The sequence below is a fragment of the Cydia fagiglandana genome, chromosome 4 (genome assembly GCF_963556715.1).
Source record: "Cydia fagiglandana chromosome 4, ilCydFagi1.1, whole genome shotgun sequence".
NCBI lineage: Eukaryota > Metazoa > Arthropoda > Insecta > Lepidoptera > Tortricidae > Cydia > Cydia fagiglandana.
In genome coordinates, this window is record NC_085935.1 from 22,652,797 (window position 1) to 22,679,388 (window position 26,592).

The 26,592-nt window shown below is 41.3% G+C and overlaps 2 protein-coding genes across 6 annotated transcripts in view; one reads left to right on the top strand and one right to left on the bottom strand.

The window, feature by feature from the left end:
* Positions 1 to 969: 969 nt before the first annotated feature.
* Positions 970 to 26,592, bottom strand: part of LOC134664070 (mitochondrial fission 1 protein) — a 29,606-nt gene continuing 3,983 nt past the window's right edge. Inside the window, exon 6 of the transcript XR_010098199.1 lies at positions 970 to 979. The gene's annotated coding sequence lies outside the window, so the exon portion shown is untranslated. The remainder of the gene's footprint in view (positions 980 to 26,592) is intronic.
* Positions 2,964 to 26,204, top strand: LOC134664064 (protein abrupt). Of its 5 annotated transcripts, none has more exons than XM_063520634.1 (14): positions 3,011 to 3,117; positions 4,035 to 4,309; positions 11,939 to 12,132; positions 12,528 to 12,643; positions 13,039 to 13,180; positions 13,900 to 14,072; positions 14,373 to 14,481; positions 15,200 to 15,359; positions 16,652 to 16,696; positions 19,956 to 20,097; positions 20,402 to 20,539; positions 20,967 to 21,160; positions 21,488 to 21,646; positions 21,769 to 26,204. In XM_063520634.1, exons 2-14 carry the CDS (start codon positions 4,294 to 4,296, stop codon positions 22,134 to 22,136), a joined length of 1,956 nt encoding a protein of 651 aa, XP_063376704.1. In that variant the 5' UTR covers positions 3,011 to 3,117; positions 4,035 to 4,293; the 3' UTR covers positions 22,137 to 26,204. The 5 variants fall into 5 exon arrangements, with proteins under 5 accessions (XP_063376707.1, XP_063376708.1, XP_063376704.1 ...); XM_063520636.1 differs by having other exon boundaries at positions 11,951 to 12,132; XM_063520635.1 differs by lacking the exon at positions 3,011 to 3,117 and adding an exon at positions 3,179 to 3,400.

Genomic DNA, 26,592 nt, shown 5'->3' on the forward strand with positions numbered 1-26,592 from the left:
TAAGTTTCCCCATCGCTGTTTCAAGACCTTGACACGGCGTTAGATTGGAGCACGTTTCACAAAAGGTTTATCATTTTACGGGCATTTTTATGAACGTGGCCCGTGGGCCGTGGCGCGCCCGCGGCAGACGGCGGGAATCCTGAACACATTCTCATTGCCTGCATGATCGAAGCTATTACTAGACTAGTACCATTGTGGACATAATTGACTGATAACTTTTAAGAGAGGGCTAAAACTAACAATTTTAGTTTTTATATAGCATGAAAAATTGTCATGACCCCTCTTAACTGATAATTCTTAAATCTTATTGCAAGGACATAAAGTCTACGTCTGGTAGGAGAGTGTTGCTGTTAGTATCTACTACGCGCTGCACAGCACTCATTTACCTTAGAGTGAGAGAACATATCGCGATGTCGCGTGCAGCTATTGGAATACCCATTCGATAAGAAATTCGCTTACAGTGTTACAGTATTTTAAGATTCACCTCTAGATACTGATGTGTTGTCGGAAACTTGCCCAATTGCAAAATATCCAGATTGAAAAATTCTGGAAAAATGTCACATTTATTTTTGTACGGGGATCGAAATTGTCCGTTTCCGAAATCAAGTTTCCTTAATTTCCTACGGAATGTCCGTGTAATTTTACAAGTTTTCTTAAACTTTCCGCTATTTCCATATCTGTAAGTCCATATCAAGAGTCCTTAAGTCGCCTTCTAAAAATAAGGGCGTTTTCTAAAAATCACCTACAGTTTTATTAAGACCCCTGTTGTCTGCCTCTACCTCTACCTTTAATCAATTATTTTTCCTTAAGTTTTATCCCATAGGTAAGTACTAAGGTGTCAAAGGTGTGTACATACCTATACCGTATGTGTTAGAGTCATAAACTCTGAATGCAGCAATATACTTAAAGCAGTTTGAACAAACATTAACGACCCTAAATTCTATAGCCCACAGCTCTTCTATAGCCGTCCGTCAGTCTAGTAAGTAACGCAATTGCCTCTCTCTTGTCCATTGACAACGGCAATTGCTTACCATCAGGCGATGATGTATATGTATGTAAACACTTCATTGTACAAATTTGCTCGTTAGCCTCCTATATCATAAAAAAATAAAAAACCGGCCATGTGCGAGTCGGACTCGCGTTTCAAGGGTTCTCTCTCAAGGGTCAATTAAATCCGTCTCAAACTCCGTTTTTCAAAATTTTAGACCCGTAGTTTCGGAGATAAAGGGGGGGGGGGGGCAGAATGGTCTTTTTTTGGCTATTTCCTTAAAACAGCCATTCTCAAAGTGTGTTCCGCGGAACCCTAGGGTTCCGCAAAGTCTCTGTTGGGGTTCCGCGAAAATACTTGTAATAATAAGAAAGAACCAGCTATCTTCTATAGCTATATCTGGTCCACAGTGATGAACGAAAATTTTTAATTTGGAGCTCCGTCAAATATTTGGCTTGCCAAAAGGGTTCCGTCACCAAAAAAGTTTGAGAACCGCTGCCTTAAATAATAACCTATATTATATATTAAAATTTTAAAAATAAATATTTGAAATTTTCAAGATGAGCTCTTTCACTGGATATATAACACAACATAGTTTAAAAAACTTTATTTGTTTCCGAGAAAATAGGCTGTTACAGACGGACAGACAGACGCACTACTCGCACGAGTGATCCCATAAGGGTTCCGTTTTTTTCGGCCCAAATATTGAAATAAATTCTGAGTTTCAAGGTGCGCCTTGATAAAAACATAAATTGGTGTGTGCTAAAACATAAGTCATGGCACTCAAAGGATATTAAATATAACACAAAACAATATTATAGTTCAATATTAAGATTAATGTAATCCCTTATCAGTCAATAAAAATGTAAATCTCAGAATAAATTAATCCGTTTGAAGAAAAATCGCATAGTTAATGAAATCCCTAAGAGACGGATAATATAACTCTACCGTTGTAGAAGGCAGTAACTTTGTATTAGATTGATTACAACGTAAGACCTTCCAACTCCAGGCGGCTGCGCAAGGCAGCTTGTTCTGACACCTCGATGGTAAGATTTAATATCAAATGCTAGACACCGATCGTCGTAAGATTGTAAAATGCGGAATAGTTAAGTTTTGACGCAAATAATGCACTGCGAGTAAATACTGTAGTTATAAATTAGGTAAATGTATGCAGAAAACATATGGATATAGTTAGGTGTAGCTTTTGTTTCTCAATACATACTTTTAATTTGATCAGTGATCACTTTGTTGTTGTTCCTTTATTTATTTTTATACATCAGTGCACAATATATAAAGCTCTTCCAAACCATCGTGACAAACCGATAGACATTTAAATATTTTCTAACTGGTGTAACTAAGTTACACCACACCACATAATGTTACTAATTAAGTTATTATACATAGGTTGTACATCATATAGGTATGTACAACCTATTTCTGGAACGAATATTTTTATTTTTAGCAAATTTAATTAATTTAACATTAAACATTTATAACAACAATAATAAGTTAACTCATAAAGACTATCACTTAATAAGTACCTACATTTTTCATAACAAGCATCACCTAAAAGTAGTTTGGAAATTATTGTGTGTATATATTATTGTATGTTACTTAATATATTTTATTTAGGTGTAATACGAGATATTTTAATGCCAATTTTAGTCCCGTGTCTCACGGATACTCCAATATTGAATCGACGACAGCCGACAGACATTCGCGAATATTAAAACTGACTCGTGCTAATAATTCAAATAGGGAAAGGAAAAATATCGCGTATTAGTTACTTACCCAACATTCAAAAATACGATCGTTAAATTAAACATGGGTGTAATTTTAAAGTGTAATGTTATTCACAAGGAGTGCGTTGTCCTAGTGTAACCGTCCGGTCCGGCGCGGTCCGGTGCCGGACGGCGGTCGCCGGACGGTGCGGCGGACCGTGGGCGGGCGGTGGGCGGTGCAGGCTGCACGCCCCGGCTGGCCCCGCACCCCCGCGCGCCCCACGCTGTTTATTCTCAGCCCGACTGGCGGGGCGACAGTCGCCCGTGGCCCGCCGACACCGCTGCACGCGCGCCCGCGACGCACGCTCCGACAGAGTGCATTCGATACCGGACATTACAAAAAAAAACGTAATTGTGCTTTTTTAAAACACCGTATTAATTCAAATTCAAAATTTAGTTATATGTGAGACGGGTGCAGGGGTGCGTGGAAATGCATTTCCCGGGTGCAAGGCGCAGGCGGGCGGCGCGCGGGGAGAGGGTGCATGCGATGATGGACATCGTATTGATTTCTATCTGCCCGCGCCTCCCCTATTGTACTGCACGTATCGATCGCTGCACCGGACTTGATTCACGAGTGTGTCCCCGCTGTCCCCTAATGGGTTAATCGCCTTACGTCACGGATGCAGTTGCCGTGAGTTATTCTGAACGCGTAATTGTGGAAATAATAATTACTTATTAATCGCTTGTCGTATTGGATTTAATTGTGTTATAGATTTGCCTATTAAAAATGATTTAACTTGATGTCGGACAATTGGTTACATGTTATTTGTTTTGTCAATTAAGGTAGTTTTAAAAACACCTTAATACGCAATTTACATTTCAAGTTTTATAAGTTTTAAAACTATTTTTGCGTTAAGGAATAATTTCTTCTTTTGGGTATAAAAACTCTACACCTACGATAAAATAAAACATGGAACTTATTAGAAATGATTAAAACTTTCATTTATTTTTATTTATAAAATAAATAAAAATTTCTCAATAAATTTGGTTGAAATTCACTCGTATCAGTACAATATTCAATCCCCGCGTCGTAGCTCAGACACGCGGACAGTCGTAATCCCGCACCCGGGAAATGCTGGAAACCACCCGTACACCAACAACCCATAGTTTTCGATGTCGATGCATATGAATTACAAAAACACTAGTTTACCTACTTCAGATGTTTACAATTACAACGTTTTCACATTATTTTTTTTATTTATAATTTACTAAATCATCGAACACGAAAACTATTCAGCCAGTGCTAAACGTTAAAACTTTTTCAGCGTCAAACAAAACAATACAGGATTGCTATTTACGAAAACTCAAGCTTTAAAATTCGAATTTTGAAATTGGAACGCGCACACGGACTCCGAAGCGTTTGAAGAGGACTGATAGAAAAGAAGTGGTCAGATTTGTTTGGAGCCAGGGGGTAACGAAGGTGTGAAAGTGGCGGCGTTGCTGGCGCGCGCGGAATGCGCGGGAGTGGAGTTTAGCGCGCGAGCCCGCCCCGACTCCGCCGTGCCGCCCTCCGAACTGCCGGCCATGGCGACCGAGACTGGTGAGTTACTATTGCTTAGATACATGCACGTTATTCCTTCAATTAATGGAACACGCATATACAATACAATACAAATACTCTTTCTTGCACACCTCAATGAAAGAAGACAATACAAAAGAAAACAGAAATACAAACAGAGGTAAACAAAAGGCGGACCATACACACATATACCACATGGTATGAACATGAACCAATAATATTATAATTTCTGTCAGTAAGACCGTTGAAAATTACATATCCATTCGACCATTTAAGTCGTGTGTAATGTGTAAATATTTATATAAGTGTTAACAAAAACAATAGAATGAGCAAAGCAGTCACGAACCTTCGAAATCAATTATGAGTTTTTAGCCCTACAATTTTACTTACCTACCTACGACAAAATACTCTTTGAATTAAAACACATCTTACAGTAATTCAAAAAGTTGATATTTATTATTTATATTTGTTACTGCTTTAAGTATTTCGTTTAACAAGAATGCATGTTTTCTAAAAACTTTTAAACTTAAGACATACGTATTAATTCTTATAGTATAATCATCTTTAAATTACATTTGTTGCAAAACTAAAAATTACATAGCCATAGATAAAAAATGAATTATTTTAGCCCTTATTAATGTAATTGCCCGTTCACCTTTTTAGTTAGTTTTTAATAAGCAGGTACTTAACTAAAGTTACAGACTAACCATCGCTAAAGAAATGTAGGTGTTTTTTTTCCTCAATAGTGCAGATACCGGAAGTGCTACGAGCACTCCGTAGCGCCGGGAAAGAGCTTCCGGTAAAGGCCGCGCTACACGCGAGCTTTTACTGCGGAAATTAAACTTACGAGGGAAATATATATTATAAAGCTTTTACCACAGATTTCCAGAACAAATCCGCATATTATATCGCAAATATTGTTACGTTCGCACTAGATTTGCATTTATGAATTATGTCAAAAATTGATTTTATTGTGAAGTACTTACGTCAGATGGAAGGTAACAATGAACTTGTAAACATGGAAATGTAATACGCATTGAATAAAATGAAGTTTTTTTTCATTTTAGATGTGATAAAAATAGCTACATAAAAAAAAACATTAATAAAGTAAGTAAAAGTAACTATCCGTCACATTAGGTACTTACTAGAATTGTTATTAGATCGAATTTGACTCTATCTATACAATACAGTCGGCGGAAATTATAGTTACTTACCTACACGGAAAAAATCGTCTTATCTGATTGAAATTAGAGTCGAGTTCCAAGTGTAACTCGCACTGCTGCTGCCGACTGTACTGGCAGCCCTTAATCACGCAGACAAATGCAATATTTATGCAGCCCCGAAACAAACGCAAAAAACGTTGCTTATTCAAATGGCGAGCGAACAACCCCGCAATTGTTTACTAACAGAATGTATACGTTCGTCATACGCGCGGTGCGGCGCGGGACATGAGTTCGTTGATATTCACCCCCCAAAAGGGGGTTCCCTCCCTGCAGGATCAACCCCCCTCCCCCGGGGGATCGCCACGGCTCTCGTTTAATGACGTTTCTGTCTTTTATTCCACTTTTATACGGTGTGATTTTGTTTTTCGGGAGCATTTTCACTTTGCGGGTGTTGTTTAGCGACAGTCAAAAGTTGAGTGGCGTTGAGAATGTTAAATTACTATTTTGTATGAAGAAGTTGTATTACTCTTTACTCTTTAGTTTTTACACTTATCATTGATGTTTCTCAGTATAGGTAGGTATCTATAAATAGTATAAATGTATGGTATGTATCATAGGTATGTATAATAGGTAGGTATCAGTGTTTTGTGGGTACCTGAGAGAGATAAACTATTTTATTTAAGTACCTGCTACTAATGTATACTAGAAACGATTAAGTATGTACGTTTTTAATTTTTTTCTGTGGTAGGCTAATCGGTATTTAACTTATGCGGCATTGAGAAAAGATCATAATTGTGAAGTCTACAATTTTAAAACTAAATGACGTTTATCATTACATTAGGTACCTACCTACACATTTTTTTTTAAATAATTTCTAAGCGTACGTTGTTTTAGGTACTTACTTTCTTATGTTTATAAATCAGATTAAGACAGAAAATGAGATACATAAACGTTTAAATTTGAATACATACAGTTATTTTGACTAAGAGCAAAACATTATAATGTGAAAAAACGGTTTATTGATTTACAATTTTGTGGAGTGACAATAATAAGATGTAAAACAAAACAAATTGAATTGGTCGCAAATGCAATACATGTCATCATAATTTTGCAGACAGTGAAAATAATAGGTATTCTATAGGTATTTATTTACTTAATTAAATCAAAAATTTTCCGTAATATTTAATACCTATAAAAAAATTTAATTGTGCTAAATATAATTTCAGATAATTATTCAGTCACAAATTATATGTAGTTAAGTATAACAAATCTAGTTAAGAAATCAGCACAAAGGGAATTTAGCTATTCAAACAGGAGTTCCTTAACCTCACTGGTAGAGCAGTTTATGAGTTAGATTAACTTCCGACTCTATTAACGGTTTGCAACCGATATCATATCACTTCACTGTGCCTAGTAAAAATCTCAATGTTTTAAATGCTATTTAAACTTTTGATCAATTACTCATGTCCAATTATAATTCTAGTGATAATATGAGAGACGTTATGTGTAAGTTCGGCGGCTAGAATCATGCAAAATTTTCGAACATTTAGGTAATTAGCTGTAGCTTTTTTTGGGAGAAATTAATCTGTATTGATACAGACGCATTTACGACCACTATTGCACTAAGTTACCTTTACAATTAGTTACAACGGTATTGTTAAACCTCTATGAGTTGACTATGTTAAAGAAATAGTAAAAAAACCTACAATGAACCTATCCTATCGCCAACGGATTCCCAATGTTCTTGCTATCCTATATGCTTACAGCAACGTTAACATATCTAGTAGGTAATAGTTGCGCATAAGTTTCCACGACACAAAGAAATCAATTCGCAATTTGATTTGAAAACCAAATGCGTTCAGCGAACAACACTGTAATGAATACGCGCCAAAATAAAACGGCAAGCGGCGAATTTCAATTTCAACGCGGTGTCGATGTCGGTCCGGTCGTTTACCTGTGTAGGATATAAGTAGGGACACACTGGCCATCTATTCAGGTCTTGTCGTGTGTGCTAGTCTTAGAGACGTGTATACATACTCGTACAAACAGATGTACATCATATAATATATGACAGCGACGTGAAAGCGCACGGCGAAAATCCACAATACACCACAACTGGCGGACGTCACTGTAGCTTTTTCAAGTGTAGAGCCATTCAAAAACATTACAATAATTAGATCAGTAATATTTATTAGACAAATGTTTTACATATTTCTAACACTATTTGTACATACTTACCTAATTCTATGCTGAAAGTTCTTTTATTTTTATCGATTTGTTAAAAAGTTATTTCACGTTTCATCCCATTGTATATATAATTGGTTTCCATCTTATTATCTCGGTCCCGTTTGTATTTGTCATGTCAGTATTTTTTATACCGAGACTGACTGAAATAGACACGTTCGTAAGTTTCCATGAAAATACGATGGAAAATAATTATGCACCACTACTTACATCTGTAGTCTGTAGGTATGTACATAGGTATGTGGTGTGCTAGTAAAAGTAAGTAGTACGTAGATTAAGTATATCGTCCGTAGGTAATTTATAACTATTAATGCATATAATTTATGTATTACTACTTACATAGTTGTTCTTTATATATTAGCTAGCTCTTACAAAGATTATATTATGTTGATCAAATCAAACTCTTCTGTGATGATCTGTCTAAATTGATTAACGCAATATGGTACAGCAAATTTTACTTAGAAAGTAATCAAATCGATCCCGTCAATTTGGCAAACCGTGAACGTATAAATTGTCCGCACGTCTAGCTGACTGGCCCTTCAACCACGGACGTCCCCCCCCCCCCTAACTCTCCCATCCCCTCCCCACACCCCCTCTAATTACTCATCGCGACAAAACCGCGTCGCCGACAACTGAGCACTTGCCACTTCGTTACTGTCGCCGTTTGATTATCGGTAAAATAAAACGATTTTATCGTACCACGATTTAAATTATATTACTTATAGGAGATAGATACATACTACTACTTACTACAACGTAGCTACTTAGATTGGTAGGAAGCCAAGAAGAGCTTACATTGTCTAAAACGTCTCAATAAAAGAAAAAGCAAACGTCGAACCGTATTAGGCGGTCAAGTAGAAGTAGAAGAATTGACGACCGGTCTGGCCTAGTGGGTAGTGACCCTGCCTATGAAGCCGATGGTCCCGGGTTCGAATCCTGGTAAGGGCATTTATTTGTATGATGATACAGATATTTGTTCCTGAGTCATGCTGGTTGTTTTGTGTGTATTTAAGTATTTATATATTATATATGTATATCGTTGTCTGAGTACCCACAACACAAGCCTTCTTGAGCTTACCGTGGGGGTCAATTTGTGTAAAAAATGTCCTATAATATTTATTTATTTATTTATTAAAAAAATGTAGAAGGCTCTGGAATAGGGATAGGTACATGCAAATGGCTACACCGACAAGAGCCGGACTTACACTTATTAGCATTCGTTTTTTTAATTATCATGATGACAGGTTCCTATATATGTGTATATTTTGACATTTCGAATTTTGTAATAGTCCCAAAATGCCCCACCATGCGTGACAACCGTACCTATATGCATTTTTTTACACTCATTTTATTATTGTGACATTTTAATTGGTATGAATCTATGAATTTACATTGTAGGTATTCTTATTCCGTCCGTTCATGTTTTTAGCTATCGTTTTAGATCGTATGTGTTTAGATCGTTGACATTCGGTGCGATTCGGGAAATGAATTAGACATTCACTAGATATGAAATAATAGAGATATGTGACGTTCCACGACAAAAGGTACCATTGCCCCGGCTGAATATTGGAGCGGCTTTAATAATAGCGTAAGCGCCAGCCACCATAAGGTACCGTGGAACGTCACATATCTTTACTATTTCATATCTAGTGAATCTCTAATTCATTTCCCCAAATCAAGCCGATTGAATATTATTTCTATCTAATAAAGTTCTTTAGTATAAGTTATTATTTTTTGTTTGTTCATGTTCTTGGATCTTGGCATTTCGACAATAATACCTAGGTTTGCCCTAGCTATAGGTACATTGACATCTCCTTTTTTGTGTGACATTATTTGTTTATTTATCTTTTGTCTGTTTTAATTTTAAGTAGACGATGTTTTAGTGAAAGCATTAAATTTTGTTCTCTATCTATTGGCACATGGAAAATTGGAAAAGCAATTCGATCTCGTGTTCGCTCGTGGATAGTGGACGACCCCTTCCCTTCTCCACACAAATGTAGTCCCCATTTTCCTCTCTGGATATTGACATTATGGAAAATATTTTTACACATTTAGGTACATTAACGGACACCAGTAATTTGTGAACAACAAATTTCAATACTTACCTATTAAATCTGTGCCGTGAGCAATCCGCTTAAGTCCGTATGGGTCAGCTTTACCGCGGAGATCAAAGGACGCCCCCCTCCAACCCCGCACTTTATTTGTAACATACAATCGCTCTAAACTAACCGATTTCAAGTGTGCAAACACGACCGAATGGAAAATTTGGTGCTCTATGCTAGTGGCCACCGGTTTTGTTCTAGATGTCACTATTTATATCTGTTACCATACAATGGATCATATTTGCTTATATTCCGGTCGATTAGTTAGTAATTATAAACATTCTACTACATAGGTATAAATAATAATTATATTCCCTCAAATGGATAAGTTCGCCTTTGTACTAATGACGAATGTTATTTTTCCTGTTTTGTTTTGATTTTTACCTATACAATAAAGTGTTTTACTACTACAAGAAACGCACAGCCTAATAGATAGAGGTGTCTAGAGGTGTTGGTTTCCTATTATGCTGTGCTATGAAGGTGAAAATGGGGTGGAAAGTTTACTTTAGCAGGAATACTTTATTTTCTTGTTTTAGGTCTATGTGCAATAAAGATATTTATAATTTAAAAAAAAATAAAAAAATTCTTCGAGGTTGTAGTTTAGTCTTAAAAAGAACTAGTATTAAATTGCACAACGGGACTTAATCGCGTATTTAATTTTTAAGATTTAAGTACCTTCGATGTTTTGAGGACGGCGTTGTCCCCGTGGTCTCGAAGAAGACTGGCTTAAGTTGACATCAACATCTTCTAGCCTCGCGAGTTTTTCGAACTACCCACCCTTAGTCTTAGTATTTCGCGGTACTAAAATGGAATAAATATTTTGATTAGTTAGTTTATCAACAAATAATGATATAGAGAATTAAATCATTTGTAACTAATCAGACGAAATAAATCAATGTGTAGCTTATTATACTTATTGTCATTTAAGTATCAATCATATTATCATACATTATCTGTTGAAAATGGGGGTGACACAATTTCCTTTACCTACAATAAAAGCTCAAGTTTTCCTGCTTCATGTCTGTTGTTTACTACTGGGCTCGATTAGTGGGGTTTTACGTACGCGAGTACTAACAGCAGTTCTTATCTGACCATTAGTACACCTTACATACTTGTAACAAGGTTTACTGCAGCGTCGACTGACGGCAACTGACCGCCATTTGCAATAATTCACTGCAGAAGATGGCCGCCGTAATTGGTGCGATCCTGCGATCTCGTCGACGCCTTGACATTACCACTTCATTACAATAATGAGCTCACTTTGCGACTATTGCTCATTTTGGGGCTATTGCAGTCAGCATATTTTAATTGTTGTTTAATTAATATTTATTAGATACTTTACAGCTTTATTTCTAATATCATCATTCATATTGAAATTGTTGGTTTTTCCTAAAAAAAAATATTTACGCCTTTATTACCATTATTTTAAACATTTTCAATTTGTGTGTCTTTACACACAAGCCGATTAACACATCTAAACGTAACGTAGTTCCTTCAATATCTCATGAACTTTTAATGACAGTTGGTAGAGTTAGAGACTTATAGGTACTAGTCACCAGGCGCGGCGCGCTCATTCTTTTTTCCGTGGTCACCAGTAATATATTAAGGATGACTCACGTTAGATCGGGCCGTGCCCGGGCCAGACCTTCCGGCGCATCGTTTTCTATGGAAAGCATCACGTGATCGCCTGTTATGTCATAGAAAAGTAATCGCCGGAAGCTCCGGCCCGGGCACGGCCCGGTCTAACGTGAGTCATCCTCTACTCTTCGACGGTCGCAAAAATAAGTATGTGACACGCTCTTACGGGGCTAAGTACTAATAAAGATCGTGGCGGATAGTTTCGCGGCCTTCGTTGTGTAACATATTATTGCAAGTGACTGTACTTACCTAATACTAAAGTACATATATGTAGTAAAGTTTATTTGATGTAAGATGACAAAATAGACAGAAACTTTGTGATATCATAACTTTTCGCGCTTATCCTCGTAACCAGGACACGATAGGAGCTTCTCCTGCGATTAAATAGGTTTTGGTCCGGACTTTACAGATTTGTCTTCGTATTTTTGTCTGAGCCACAAGAAAATAGGTACTACTTGTCTACTTGTAATAAAAAAGCAGTTTCATTTAAATAACGGTAGCAGTGTTGTCACCAGGCGGCGCCGCGGCCGGCGCGGGCGCGGGGGTCGCGGGGGGCGCGGGCGGCGAGCAGCAGTACTCGCTGCGCTGGAACGACTTCCACTCCGCCATGGTCTCCTCCTTCCGCCGGCTGCGGGACGAGGAGGACTTCGTCGACGTCACGCTCGCCTGCGCCGGCGCCACCTTCACTGCACATAAGGTACTAAAAAGGACCACTAGATCTAAAGCCGCCGCCTGGACGCAAGCGGCACGCGGCACGGCGACCGGCAAATCAAGGCAATTCAGACTTACATTGCGCTGAACGAAATGTATGAATGCTTGTTTGCCGCTTGCGTCCTGTCCGCTGCCTCGTATTTAGAGTTGATGGAATAGCAATAAGGATGACAAGGGGTCAACTTGTCAGTTACCCTACGAGAGAATCTAGAGCTAATCAGAACGAGTTATTTTGCTGTTTTCCAGCGTGTGCATGGCGAAATAGTCAATTTTTCGATCAAGTAGTTTCAGAAAAGTACCTACCAAGATTCTCCATGCTATCAAAAAAATAAAACCTTACAACAGACTCAAAAAATATTATATTCGATGTTTTTTGTTCAGGTGGTGTTATCAGCGTGCAGCCCATACTTCAGGAAACTGTTGAAGGCGAACCCCTGCCAGCACCCCATCGTCATACTCAGGGATGTCCACGACAAGGACATGGAGAGCTTACTCAGGTACTACATTTCACAGTTTAAAGGAACAGTGAAGAATGGTTTCAAACCGTTTGGTTATGATGGATATGGTTTCTCAAACCGGTCAAACGATCCTGGCAAATCAGAGAACACGCGTCGCGTCGTATTCCTTATTTATTACTTACCTATCTACTAAGGGTCCTGAAAACCCCCTGGAATCAGCTTCTCTCTGACGGTACTAGTAGTCGGTGTCAGTGTTATATGGGAGAACACATAAGTTAATATAAAGAAATCCTGAAAAATTGAAAATCTCCTCCTCAGATATTTTGAAGTCATGGAAAAAGGAACCGCACACGGTACCTACGCTCGTCTCAAATCAGTGTTTTTAATTATTCAATCTCACGCGACCAGTATTTTACCAATGCAATATTCCTTAGGTTTATGTACCAAGGCGAGGTCCACATAGGGCAGGAGCAACTGAAGGAGTTCCTGCGAGCGGCGCAGCTGCTGCAGGTGCGGGGGCTGACCGACGTCCCGCCGACCGCGCCAGTGCCCACGCTCGACCAGAAAGCCTCACCAGTGAGTACCTTGTTGGAACATTTACTGGGTGTACCAAGGGCCCACATAGGGCAGGACCAGCTGAGCGAGTATCTGCGCGCAGTGCAGCTGCTGCAGGTGCGGGGACTGACCAACGTCCCGCCGACCACGCCAGTGCCCACGCTCGACCAGAAAGCATCGCCAGTGAGGACCTTATTGAATTATTTACTAAGTGTACCAAGGGTCCACATAGGGCAGAACCAGCTAAAGTTCCTGCGAATGGCGCAGCTGCTGCAGGTGCGGGGGCTGACCGACGTCCCGCCGACCGCGCCAGTGCCCACGCTCGATCAGAAAGCGTCACCAGTGAGTACCTTATTGGAACATTTACTGGGTGTACCAAGGGTCCACATAGGGCAGGAGCAACTGAAGGAGTTCCTGCGAGCGGCACAGCTGCTGCAGGTGTGGGGTCTAACGGACGTCCCGCTGACCGCGCCAGTGCACACACTCCACCAGAAAGCCTCACCAGTTAAGTACCTCACTTTGATAAGCTTAACATTTTTATGAGATTTAAACCAAAGCTATACGACAATACGACCTAGATCCCGTCTTCGATTTTTATGGACTGTCATTTGCCCTCCTTTTTGTAATAAGCATCATCAATGGATCGAGGCCAGCATTAGTAAAATTTACTCTGAGAACATAAAGTGACAAATTGGTCGTTTAGTATAATCTTCCTATCCTTAATTAAAATTTTCCCCCAGCAATCAGCGTCATCATGGACGGAGACAGGGTCGGGCGGGTCGCGGGAGGGGGGGCGTGAGCGGGAGGCACGCGAGGGCCGACGCGCGCGCAGGCCCGAGGAAGGCGCGGCTGGCACGCCGCCGCCCAAGCGGGCAAGATCCTCCGACCTCTACCAGGCGCAGATGAAAACTAGGTAAGGCTAGTCTTATTTCTCTGTATATGGTGTTGCTTCAGTTAGTTTCTCGTAGGCATATCATTATTAGCCTCCTGAACACCTGTAGCTGTCTAAAACAATGCATTACGTTACGGTAGCACTCATATAGGTACTTATTAGTGCGAGAGGAACGTATTTATATTACCAAGAAATCCATTATCACATTTTTTCCTCCGCTCAATCATTCATAAAAAGGTTTTATAAAGATCCTTTAGAACTTTTCGTTTTATCATGATTGTAACATTCATACTAATGATCCTGTAACCGTTTCGGGTGTAGGACGGAGCAGCTACTAGCGCAGGGCAGCCCGGAGCGCAACGGACACGAACTGCTCTTCGGGCAGGGGCTGGAACAGAACGCGCACCTCTCGGCTTTATCTAATAACTTGGTAAGTGGACAATTCCTAGTACTTCAGACCTCCCGCTAAGGAGGTTCATAAAGTATGAAGAAAGATACAGTTACCTTACTAGGGAGTACCTTATTCAGGGGAATTTTACGACACTAGTGTTTGTTCGGAAAGAGAAGAGTCGTGGAATGTATTTCAACCTCCGATTGAAAGTCGCACGCTCTTACCGCTAAAGCCCCGGCGCTTCTGGTCTTTTGAAGTCAATTAAATAAAATTGTAACCAGGACATTGTTAGAAGGCGGCGGCGGCGGTAATGTACGACCTAATGACATTTTCTTTTAATTTTTATATAACTCCTTATATAAACTAGAACTACGAGTATATATCTAATTCAGCAGTATTACCTACAGTACTGTAAAGGTTTGCAACCTTTACAGCCTTTTTTAATCGGTAACTGGTTAGTTATGATATTTAAATTTAGAATATCAGCCCGCTGTCAAAGAGAACGCGGTGCGCATTCGGCATTTGATGGGAGGCAGCTACCTAGAATAGTTGTTGATCATTCATGTAAAGTCTTTAAAAACGTATTAAAAGAGCAATCTAAGAAAGTGTTTCCATTGCCCATGGTGTCCTCCTGCTAGGTCGCCCTCTTTACATGGTGGAGGTGCGGGGTAGCAGGAGGACACCATGGGCAATGGAAACACTTTCTTAGATTGCTCTTTACAGTACACATGTTTAATGACTAAGCTAATTCCCACAGTCTGGCGACGGCGAGGAGTCATCATCAGACGCCGGAGCCAGCGACACGGAGGGCGAGCCCCGCGCCAAGCAGGAGCCTCTCGACTATGACGACCCCGCACACGTGGCCAACACCAACGGAGCTCTCCCCCACAGCTTCCCTGGGCTGCTGAACCTGCAAGGTATGCAAGGTATGGACGACACAGCAGGTGCTGCTGGACTACGGTGGCCCCGGACATGTAGCCAACACCAACGGAGCCCTCCTCCATAGCTTCCCTGGGCTGCTGAACCTGCAAGGTATGCAAGGTATGGACGACACAGCAGGTGCTGCTGGACTACGGTGGCCCCGGACATGTAGCCAACACCAACGGAGCCCTCCCCGACAGCTTCCCTGGGCTGCTGAACCTGCAAGGTATGCAAGGTATGGACGACACAGCAGGTGCTGCTGGACTACGGTGGCCCCGGACATGTAGCCAACACCAACGGAGCCCTCCCCCACAGCTTCCCTGGGCTGCTAAACCTGCAAGGTATGCAAGGTATGGACGACACAGCAGGTGCTACTGGACTGCGATGGCCCCGGACATGTAGCCAACACCAACGGAGAACTCCCCCGCAGCTTCCCTGGGCTGCTGAACCTGCAAGGTATGCAAGGTATGGACGACACAGCAGGTGCTACTGGACTGCGATGGCCCCGGACATGTAGCCAACACCAACGGAGCCCTCCCCCACAGCTTCCCTGGGCTGCTGAACCTGCAAGGTATGCAAGGTATGGACGACACAGCAGGTGCTACTGGACTGCGATGGCCCCGGACATGTAGCCAACACCAACGGAGCCCTCCCCCACAGCTTCCCTGGGCTGCTGAACCTGCAAGATATGCAAGGTATGGAGGACACAGCAGGTGCGGCTGGACTACGGTGGCCCCGGACATGTAGCCAACACCAACGGAGAACTCCCCCGCAGCTTCCCTGGCCTAATGAAACTGCAAAAAATGGAGGAGACACCAACAGGAGACTAAGGCACACGTGGCTGCAAGGTATGGTACACGTCACAAGAAACTTTTGAAGTAAGGCAATTATAAACCAACAAGCACAGCATAGCTTCCTCATCGAAACCAGCAAGTATTTTAGACGCCAAATCTAACGTACTTTATTCTCTACTACTTTGGCTCGATCATCCACTAGGTAAAAACTGGTGCCGTGTTCAAATATAAATCAATTGACTTGATTTTTTTTTCGGGTATTTTCGAACACTTGCAAAAGTCGGTTAATTTTGTAATAGGGTTTTTCTACAAAAATCTTATTCCCCTGGTCATACCTATGCGCAAATTCCCAGATAATTCCGCTTTGTTAGCATCTCTGTCTGACTGTGTAACTCGTGCCAAGTTCCATCTACTTCTACTACAAAGTGACTCGGAACTATCCGAATACATCTTACATGAATTTAGTTCACAAATGAAATAATCTTCATTTTCAGGATTCCCTGGACTTCCCGGACCATCAGGGATACCAGATAACTTCGGTGAGTAATGTACCTATCGCATTCTACTTCTATTGAACAATCTTGTCTCCCTGGCGTGACTCAATAATGACTAGACTCCGAGTCGCGGTAACGAAACAATTAGACCTGACCAGAACATTCAACATTAATGACAATTCGACAATTAGCCGTCCGAGTCAATCGCATCATTAAGTAGATACCCATTATTGAGTCATGCATGTACTGCATCGCATGCCGACTTGTATACTTAGTACTTATACCTAACACTAACATTCTATTAAACGAGCGTCAGGCGTTCGAACATCCCTTAAACGGTCAAAGTAACTTGGTCCCCAAAGCGGTTAGGGAAGTCGTCGCAACAATGGAAGCGAGAGAGCGCTCTCGGTTAGTCCGGTGTTAGGGCGAGAGACGAATATGAACGCGAACTCCGTCTGCCCCAGGAGCGACCTGGCCGGGCGGCGGCGAGGCCAAGGAGCAGTTCCCGTACAACGGCACGGGTGAGCCGCACAAGCCCGCCTGCCCCGCCTGCGGCAAGCGCTACTCCAACAACTCCAACCTCAAGCAGCACCTGCTCAACGTGCACGCCGCGCCCGCCACGCCGCACCGCTGCCCCGCCTGCGGCCGCGCCTTCAAGACGCGCCAGTACATGCAGATACACATGAACTCTATCCACGGCATCAAGCAGCGCCGCCGGGACAACCCCGTCCCGCCGCCCGCGTACCCGCCCCTCGCTCCGTCCGCCGACCTCGACCGATACACATACAGTAGCGCTTAATGTCACGTGTGACGATGTCTCTAACCGCCGCCTCTGTGTTACAGGGGCGGCCCTGGCGGGCGGGGCGCTGGGCTACCGGCCGCAGTGTCCGCTGTGCGGCCGCGTGTACTCCTCCACCTCCAATCTACGCCAGCATATGCTCAATGTGCACTCGCAGACGGACCGCGACCAGTGGTTCCCGTGCCAGCACTGCGGCAAGAAGTGCAAAACGAAGCACTACCTCATCAACCACCAGCTGCAAGCGCACGGGATCCGCCAGCGACAAAACTCTTAGAGGCGGCGAGTCGGCGCGGAGCCCCCGCCCGCGCCCGCGCCCTTGCCGCCGGCGGCGCCGCCCGCGCCGGTGCTGCCGTACGCGCCGCGGCCGCCGCTCGCCTGGTGGTGACGGCCCGGCCGGCCGGGCTGGACCGCGCTGGTCGCCGACGACTAGCCGCCGCCGCCGGCCTCCCTCCCTCGCGGATAGCTAGTACTCGTAGGGCGGGCGCCGCCGGTTTTGCCACGTCTGACTAACTGTTGGCATTGCAGATGCCGCGGCCGTGGCAAACCCGGCGGAGGGGGGGTGCCCGCTGTGCGCGCACAGGCTGGGCTCGCCGGCGGCGGCGCGGGCGCACCTGGCGGCGCACTACCCGCGCGACTCGCCGTACTGCCCGGTGGCGAGCTGCGCGCGCCTGTTCGCGCACCCCAACAGCGTGCGCAATCACATGCGGCTGAAGCACCGGCCGCAGTGGGAGCGCATGAAGACGCTGCGCTGGAGCTGCGGCTGGGCCTAGCGACGTACGGCTGTGAACGAACCAAGTGCGACTTATTCCCCGGATCGATCTCGAAGCATTTCTCTCCCCGCGCGGAGACTAGGATATATCGACTGAAAATTATTTTTGTAGTAGATTAGACTGATATTGTTTACGTAAGATATATATTAAGCGCGTAAATAAGAAATGTGATGTTTGGTGCCATTGATAGATAACCGAGTGCTAGGAGTGACGATCGTTCCCTGGACTTCCTGACGCCTGTACTCTTCCATTGTTGCTTCGACACTTCTCCCGCCGACGTTTCGTGTCCTCGACACAGCGATCCTTTCGTTTCGGTGTCGTCATAAATTACTGTACAGAAGAGACGTGTTCATATTGTTCAACTTGCAAAAACACCGTACGATTATATTTCCAGAAAACGCCTAATGCATTTTTATCGATATTCCCGGAGAAAGTAATCCAGAATGGAATGTTTGTTCAAGTTGAACAATATTTGCATTTATATTTTCATAGGAAGCAGTTTATAAGAATGTGTTCAACATAATAGACTAACTTATTTTAACCGACGCAGTGGTTGTTCAAACAAAAGATACCATATAATGCCAATGCGCCGCCTACACGCATGCAGAGATCTCAATTAGTGAAGTTGTATTAAGAAATAATCGCCTCTTAACTAAGATGCTAATTGGTGACCCAACAAAGCATTAATGCCCGATGAGGTCACGCTGCTTAACTAGTTATACTCGTGGAATCACTAGTTTTGAGCGAACCGTCGCGTCGGTAACACGATGAAAAATTAAAATTTTGTCTCGCGGATCGCGTGCGTACTTACATATGTATATTTTCGACCATAGTTAAGACAATACGAAATAGAATTAATATCAAATGCCTTTTAGCGCAATAGGTACCTAAGATACGTTCAACCAGCATAGGGTTTATTTTTAAACGTTGAAGTACGTGGCGAGCACAATCAAAACATATCTAGTCAATGTAGAGCGTACGGAGGATTTATTTAATATAGGTAATCACTTTCCATTCGCATATATTTTCGTATTAAAGAATGAATAGGTTATGCGTAAGTTTTATAGAATTTATTCTTTTATTAACATTTTAGCAGAGAAAGTGTGCTTAGACTGGACAAGAACGATAGATTGGTCATTCCTTATGTAGCTTCTAATTCCATAGCTCTAAGCCAGGCGTTGAAATAGTGTCGTAGTCTTCCAAAACAGTTTTTTATTTTGTATTTGCATTGTTTTCACATAGACGGCCTAGCATAAAGTCCAGTCTGAAACTCAATATGTATATAAAAATAGTAATACAATAATGGTTGCCTTCAAAATATATGCGATAGGAACCCTTGTCGGATAGATCTCGAAAATGAATAGGTATTGGTAACTTAGCGAGTAGTTGAAATTGTTCCTGACCGCCTGAGAGGCAATGTCTATATCTCTATGATTATATAACTATTTTTAAGCGTACAACATTGTAAATTAGTCAACCCAATAACCAAATGTTCAATGTGAGTAAACGATTCTAGTTGCGATTGTATTAGTGATACGATATATACGTAATAATTTAATTTTTACCCGAAAAAAGTGTCTGCTTATATAATTATACATACAATAAAACTACGAAGTAGAATAGCGGTATTTCACTAATGGCCACTCACACTAAATGTCAAAAAGGTAAGATCTACGCTAACATGTTTTCTTAAACTGTCAACCTTAGCAGAATACTTATAAGGTGTAATTTGCAGGTGGTTCGCGGCGGACACAGGATCTCCTGCGCGTGCGCGCGACGGACCCGCGGCCGTGCCCGAAGTGCGGCAAGATCTACCGCTCGGCGCACACGCTGCGTACGCACCTGGAGGACAAGCACACCGTCTGCCCTGGATACCGGTTAGTTCAGCCAAAATTTTTTTTTATTATTCGGCTCGATGGACCAAAATCTCTATCATTTTTACCCGACTAGCAGACATTCGTACTACGAATAGAACAAAACAAACACATACTTGTGTAGTAAATATAACCGTCAAGATAACAAATGTTTATTAGCACAAATAATAAATAACACAAAACTGAAATTCATAATGTGCATAATAGCTAACCATTCTCATAGACATAGAAAATTTTTATTCAAAATCACATAAAATGGCAGAGTTAACAGATAGCGTAACACATATTCCTGTGTCTCTCATTGTAGATGCGTTCTCTGCGGCACGGTGGCCAAATCCCGCAACTCGCTACACTCGCACATGTCGCGGCAACACCGCGGCATCTCCACCAAGGACCTTCCAGTGCTGCAGATGCCCACGCGGTTTGATCCTGAGCTCGCGAGCCAGTGAGTACCATCAACATTAGGTACCTTTTTAAAGCCAAGGAACAAGTAACATATTTGGGAACAAGTAAATATCTGGTGCCTCGTCACCTTCCCTCTCATCGAACAAATATGTTCAAATGTAGTCTTATGGATTGTCAGTCTTATTGATGATCAAATGTGATTTGGGCTTATGTGGGATACATAATTCCTAGAGTTATAGATCCAACGCAACATCTAAAAATCATTAAGTTGTTTTGCATGTTCTCTTATCTTGTACTTTTCAATGCCGTGTATGTTGTGGGTATAAATAAAGAAATTATCTCTCTACTTATCTAAAAAATAAAAACCTCAACCATATTTTTTTTATATAATTAGATCTAGGTTTCTGGCGTAGTCTTCTGGAAACAACATTCTCAGTACCTATGTACAGCAATTTTTATTTCCCCAGACTCCTAGCAAAAGCCGGCGTGAAAGTGTCTCCAGAACAACTGCGCGCGCGAGCGTCACCCACCGGCCCTCGGCGGTGCGACATCAAGCTGGATGCCAAGTCTGCGGCTTCTGAGAGCAGCTCCATCTGCGGCGACAACGATAATGATGATCTGAGTCAGTCGCGCTATGGAGACCTGCCGGTTTCACCACCTCGTAAGTCGTCAGCTTGATCATTTTTAGAAAGTTTAAAAGGCTCCCAATTGAGTTCCAATGCCAACTAATCCCATATTTGTGGCAGAGAAATCTTTTCAAAGAAATGTTCTGCTCCTGATTTGTAAATTCCGAGCGGGTGTAAAAAAATTGGAGTCTATCGATCTACATGCCTAGATTGTTGCTTGACATGTTTTCGCATACGCTGTAACTCATGACTGTGTTTTATTAAGGTGCTCACACTTCAGCCTAACAAGTCCTGACAATAAATATTCGAATTGTACCTGAAGGATCTTTGCAGCTTTAATATAATGTTCTATATCTCTGCAGACATAAACAGCCTGGCCAACACGACGATAACAAAGGTCCCCGCGGTGCGAGCGTTAGCAGCGCGCGCGGCAGAAGGTGCACACGCGCCGGCGCCACGGCGGGACGATTATCCGTACACCGCAGGCTCCACTCTTATTGACACCTATCTTCAGTATATCGGTGAGTACAAACGACCCATCAGTTAGTTTAGCTAAGTCATGATTCAATTGAAATACAGGACAATTAATTACAGGACCTTAAATCCTGTTACTTCACATTCTTAACCTGTGCCATTATTGCAGGAATGCCAAATATAAACCACCTCGCCAACCTTAATGCGATGCACATGGACCGCAAGACGTACGACGAGCCGTCGCCACAGATGGGCTCGCTCCCCCCTCCCCCCACCACGCTCGCCCATCAGAGCTTCCTCAAGCAGATGCAAAGGAAGTACACCGACATGGGCAAGCCGGACATCACGCGCGACGCCGACGAACCCCTCGATCTAGGGAAGGAGCGGCAACGCAGCGAGAGCGTCGGAGAGGGAGACGACAAGGAGGGTGACAAAGAGTATTACGGCAAGGAGTTCAGCGCGGAAGAGGAGCGGCGCGAGGAGGACGAGGCGCCCGACGAGGCTGGCTACTCCGACGAGGAGAGGAAGACGTCATGAAAGACGTTTTGTTGATCACAAACGGTGCTTGAGTGTTATGTTTTAGCTGATTCGTTTCGCAACGTAATATCGGTTTGATTGTTGACCCGTGGAATGTCGTTGGTGCCATTTCAATGTAAATTTTAATTAGGTTTAAAGCGGCGAGCGTTAGGTTGTGTGAGATCACTGTAGGTCCCCGCCCCGCGTTAGTCCGTCGGCGCCACTTGATCGTGAGATTGTTTTAGTAGTAACTAAATAGTATCCTGGTCGACGGCCTCCTTTTGTAACGACACCCCCTTAGCCGTCCTTGAACGTCATCTACGTCACAGACGCTATGTAAAACAGGTGTACTAAATTTTAGACTCCTGAATTACACTAGCCTTGTTGTTGTACTTATATTGTAAAATTTGTAAAATATAAAATGGCGACCTTGAGGGGCAGGCTGTTGACCAGCCTATAGTAGGTAGTGTTTTTGTACGTGCATGTAACGGACCCTGTCACTCGTAGGGCCTTACATCATATTCCATCCAACTACCTCAGCATCGGGCCAATCCGGCGTGTAAAAAGTAAAGAGAAAATGTATATCCACACAAATTGTGAAATTCCATCCATCTACCTCACTTCAATAGATTTAATTTAATATTTTATACAATTTATAGATATAAATAACTGTTGTTTTATGTATTTTGCAGATTGCATTTATATATACTACGTAGAGCATATAGTAGTTAAATATACGCAAGTCATTAGGTGATTGTTAGTGCTGCCCATATATAGATACTCGACATTCTCATTGCGTTGTGTAGTACGCACTCTCTAGAGAACGTTAGACTGCCCGGCGTGTAGCGTGCGGCGTATGGCGTGTCAGTAACGCCGTACCCCGCACTCCACACGCCACCTCACCGTAGCGTAGCCACCTAGCCTCCGACATCGAGTGAGCTCGCGACTAACCTATATCTACGATATCTTGTATACGAACAGAACGACAGAGCTTAAAACATACTATTACTATTAAAGTGTGCGTCACTGCTGAAATTTTCAACTGCCTTGAGACTGAACACTTTTCCAGGGATACCTTGTTGTTGTCGCATGAAATTCTGCGAATTTATTGAAAATGAAAAGTTCAAATTTGAAACTTAACAAATCGTAATAAGACATAATATTGCATTGTATATAAATTTGAGTGATATGTAAAGTACATAATAAATAAACAGATAGTAACAAAAAGCAATAAATAAAGTATACCTTGATGTTGCCTTCGGAGTGTTGTACATATATAGGAAGCGGACGAAGCGCGCCGCGTGTCGCCGGCCGGTCGCAGGCTGGTCGTTGGCCAGTCGCCGGCCGGCCGTTGGCCTGTCGTAGGCCCGTCAGCCTCGGTCGTGCAGACGCAGAAGGTTTATTTTGTAGTAATGATGTGGGCTCGTTACTTATAACAATTACTGTGATTACAATCTCATAATAGCCTTCAATACTTATACATATTTTTTAGAGTACAATGTTATAGTTATTTAGTATATTAATAAGTATATTTGTAAGCGAGTCACAAAATTATATTTACTTCCCTAAACCTTAGATTTCACGTTGTTTAAGTATTTAGAGCAATAGGTGAAGCATTTAACCTTTTATATGAAAAATATTAAGTGTTTAGGGATTTTTTTAGAATTACGTCATTACAAAAAGACTACGTAAAGATGCCACTCCTGCCAAGGTAATTAACTAATTGTTGTTACACTAAAGAATTACTTTAACTCGGGAGTGTAACATTGACCCAAAGAATTTTATTTAGACTAACAGTCTTTTGCATTTAAACTGTGACAAAAAATCATCACAAGGTTTTTAGCTCACTTTTATTATGTGCCAATGTTACCCTCCAAATTTGTCAGTAATTTATATTTACCAATTTGAGTGACATTTTTTTCGTGTTTAGAGTGTAATGACGTCATAAGACCGAGTTATTTTTTAAGTGTGAGTGAGATGCATCACTTCGGTTTGTATACGTTGTTGACCGTTGACAGTGTTGCCATAGTTAGTAACCTCGACTGTATATAAAATAAGTTTTGTTTAGTCTCGTAGGTACTTAACATTTGCAATTATTATGTTTTTATTTAGACTTCTTTATGATAAAAACAAATGTATCCTGTTTCACAAGACACAAATACGTTATATTAGCCGATAGCCAGTTACCAGAAAGTGATTATGAATAGATATTATATATTTTTTCAATACACCCAATTGCCACAGATGAAGTATCTCAAAGCAATACAACAGTTACCATGGCGCCATTTACAAATTCATGGTTAAACCCTTTCACTGCCAAATCAACAATTTCCGTGAAAACTGAACCCGCGCGACGAGTTCTTATTGGCGAATTTTTTATTAAAGAATAAATATTCCAAAGGATCTCTTAGAAAACATTAAAATTTAAAATTCTTCCCGATGCCAAATAAATATTTTCCTCACCTCAATATGATCATCGTAACTGTTGCGTTGTAAAATAATTATATATAAGCAAACCAGTGAAACGTAACTAGTACTATAAGTCTACTTAAAGGTCTCATCGGAAATCGTTTTCTCTCACTCGTCAGTGACAAAAGGATTAAATAAAATGAAACAGAACGATTTTCGAAGGACTAAGGACACGCGTTAGTTACCTTAATGAGCTTAGGAAGTTCGTTTAGTTTCTTTATTTACCTACTTACCTCACTAGCATGACAGTTCATGTAAAACTCAATTTATTAGTTTACCTATTGTTGTTTATTAGTCCAATCAGCGGGTGTTTTCACTCCAGCATTAATTATCTTAGTATAAGGGACAAGAGAATTACTGTCAAGGGTCAGACACTTCGTTGATTGGTGTTTATTGCTCGTTAATTTAAGTGATTGAATTTGATGTCAATTCTATATCGGTCACTATGCTCTCCATAGTGCAAATAACTAGAGTTACTAGCCAGAGCTACATGATACCACCTTAGTTGTAAACCCAATGAATAGCTATTTATAGACTTTTCAAATGAGATTTGAGCATTTTTCTAAAAATGAAATTTAAAACATAAATACGTTAACAACTCTTATTTGAAAAGGATATCGATACAAATATTGACATATCTCAATATTATGCCATACATGGTATACGGTAAATAAAAGTATAATATACGAATTCTACAAAAGTCATAGTTACAAAGTTGTTAACACAAGCTGTGGTATCATGTATCTGATGTAGGTACCTATCTCAAATATAGCACAGCAAAGATTTGCAACTTGGGCCCCCCACGCGGGTTATATTCAAAATAGAGATCTTAGCTGTGTAACACAAACATTAGAATCTCATAGCGTGCACAAATAATTAAGTTGGGTCTGATAGTTAGTTGCAGCTCGTTTGACGTATACCACCGGTTACCTATCTACTGTAAGCTCAGCTTTGTTACGTTTTTATTTACATTTGACCGTGGAGCGGATGCACCATCATACATAACTGACAATTTGTGAACTCTATTACAACTGAATAAGATCTACAAATGTTCAGTTAAGTGTATTGCTGTTAGAACTAAAGAAGGGTTGCGTTTAAATTTAAACTTAAACCACTGGAAATAAAACTTGGTTTCCATTTATAATTATTATTCATAGTTTACAAATAGTTTTGGTTATTATTGATAAGATTAAACACTTAATAATGTGGAAAGTGACACAGAAATAGATTGAATAGAAAACGAATTCTTTAATTACTTTTCGAAGCCAAGAGCCCACCACGCGGGTACCTTCTTAAGCAGTGGCAGTGAAAGTGTTAATCTGCCCCACGGTAGTTGTTTTTTCTAAATTGTTAACCCGTCGCCGCCGGTGGCTGGTGTACGATAGGGCCACCATTCCGTCATATTCTCATATTTATTGACTAACTAGGGTTGTCACAATTGTCGCGCGACCAAAATGCAATAATTTGAATATTCCCGCAAGGATTGTGACAGCATGTTACAAGTATTGATTTGTATAATTTATGATGCCACGCCTTCGCCATTGTACATTAGTGTACTAGTTGTACGCCGCTTAATTCATTATTATTATATACATGAATAATAAAAATAATTGTTTTGAACTGTGTGGTTTCATTTCGACGTGGGTTTGAATTGAACTATTTTCATTTACCGCGACCGTTTTTGTTCTTAATATGATGATTTAATACATGATAAAGCAAAGGGAATTTTTTACAGACAGCAAATAATTTTGATTTTCTTTTAATTTACTGCTTAAACTGGGATAGTTTTATTTGAGAAGCGTAACGAAACCCCAATTTCAACAAAATGATTTACTAACGATTCGTACTTTTCATTGGCATAAGTATTACATAATGAAAGCCTGCAAATCTAGTATAAATTATATCATTTATATCTAAGGCTTCCATGTGAGTATCCGGCATTTTCTTCACTAATACTTATTAAGTTATTACGTAAAACGGGCTAGGTAAACTAAACGACTCATATAAG

Excerpts from the sequence above, each read along its gene's own strand:
- LOC134664064 (XM_063520634.1), top strand. Across the intron at positions 16,697-19,955 it reads AGGGATACCAGATAACTTCG|GTGGTTCGCGGCGGACACAG; the intron begins GTGAGTAATGTA and ends TGTAATTTGCAG. Across the intron at positions 21,647-21,768 it reads CACCTATCTTCAGTATATCG|GAATGCCAAATATAAACCAC; the intron begins GTGAGTACAAAC and ends CCATTATTGCAG.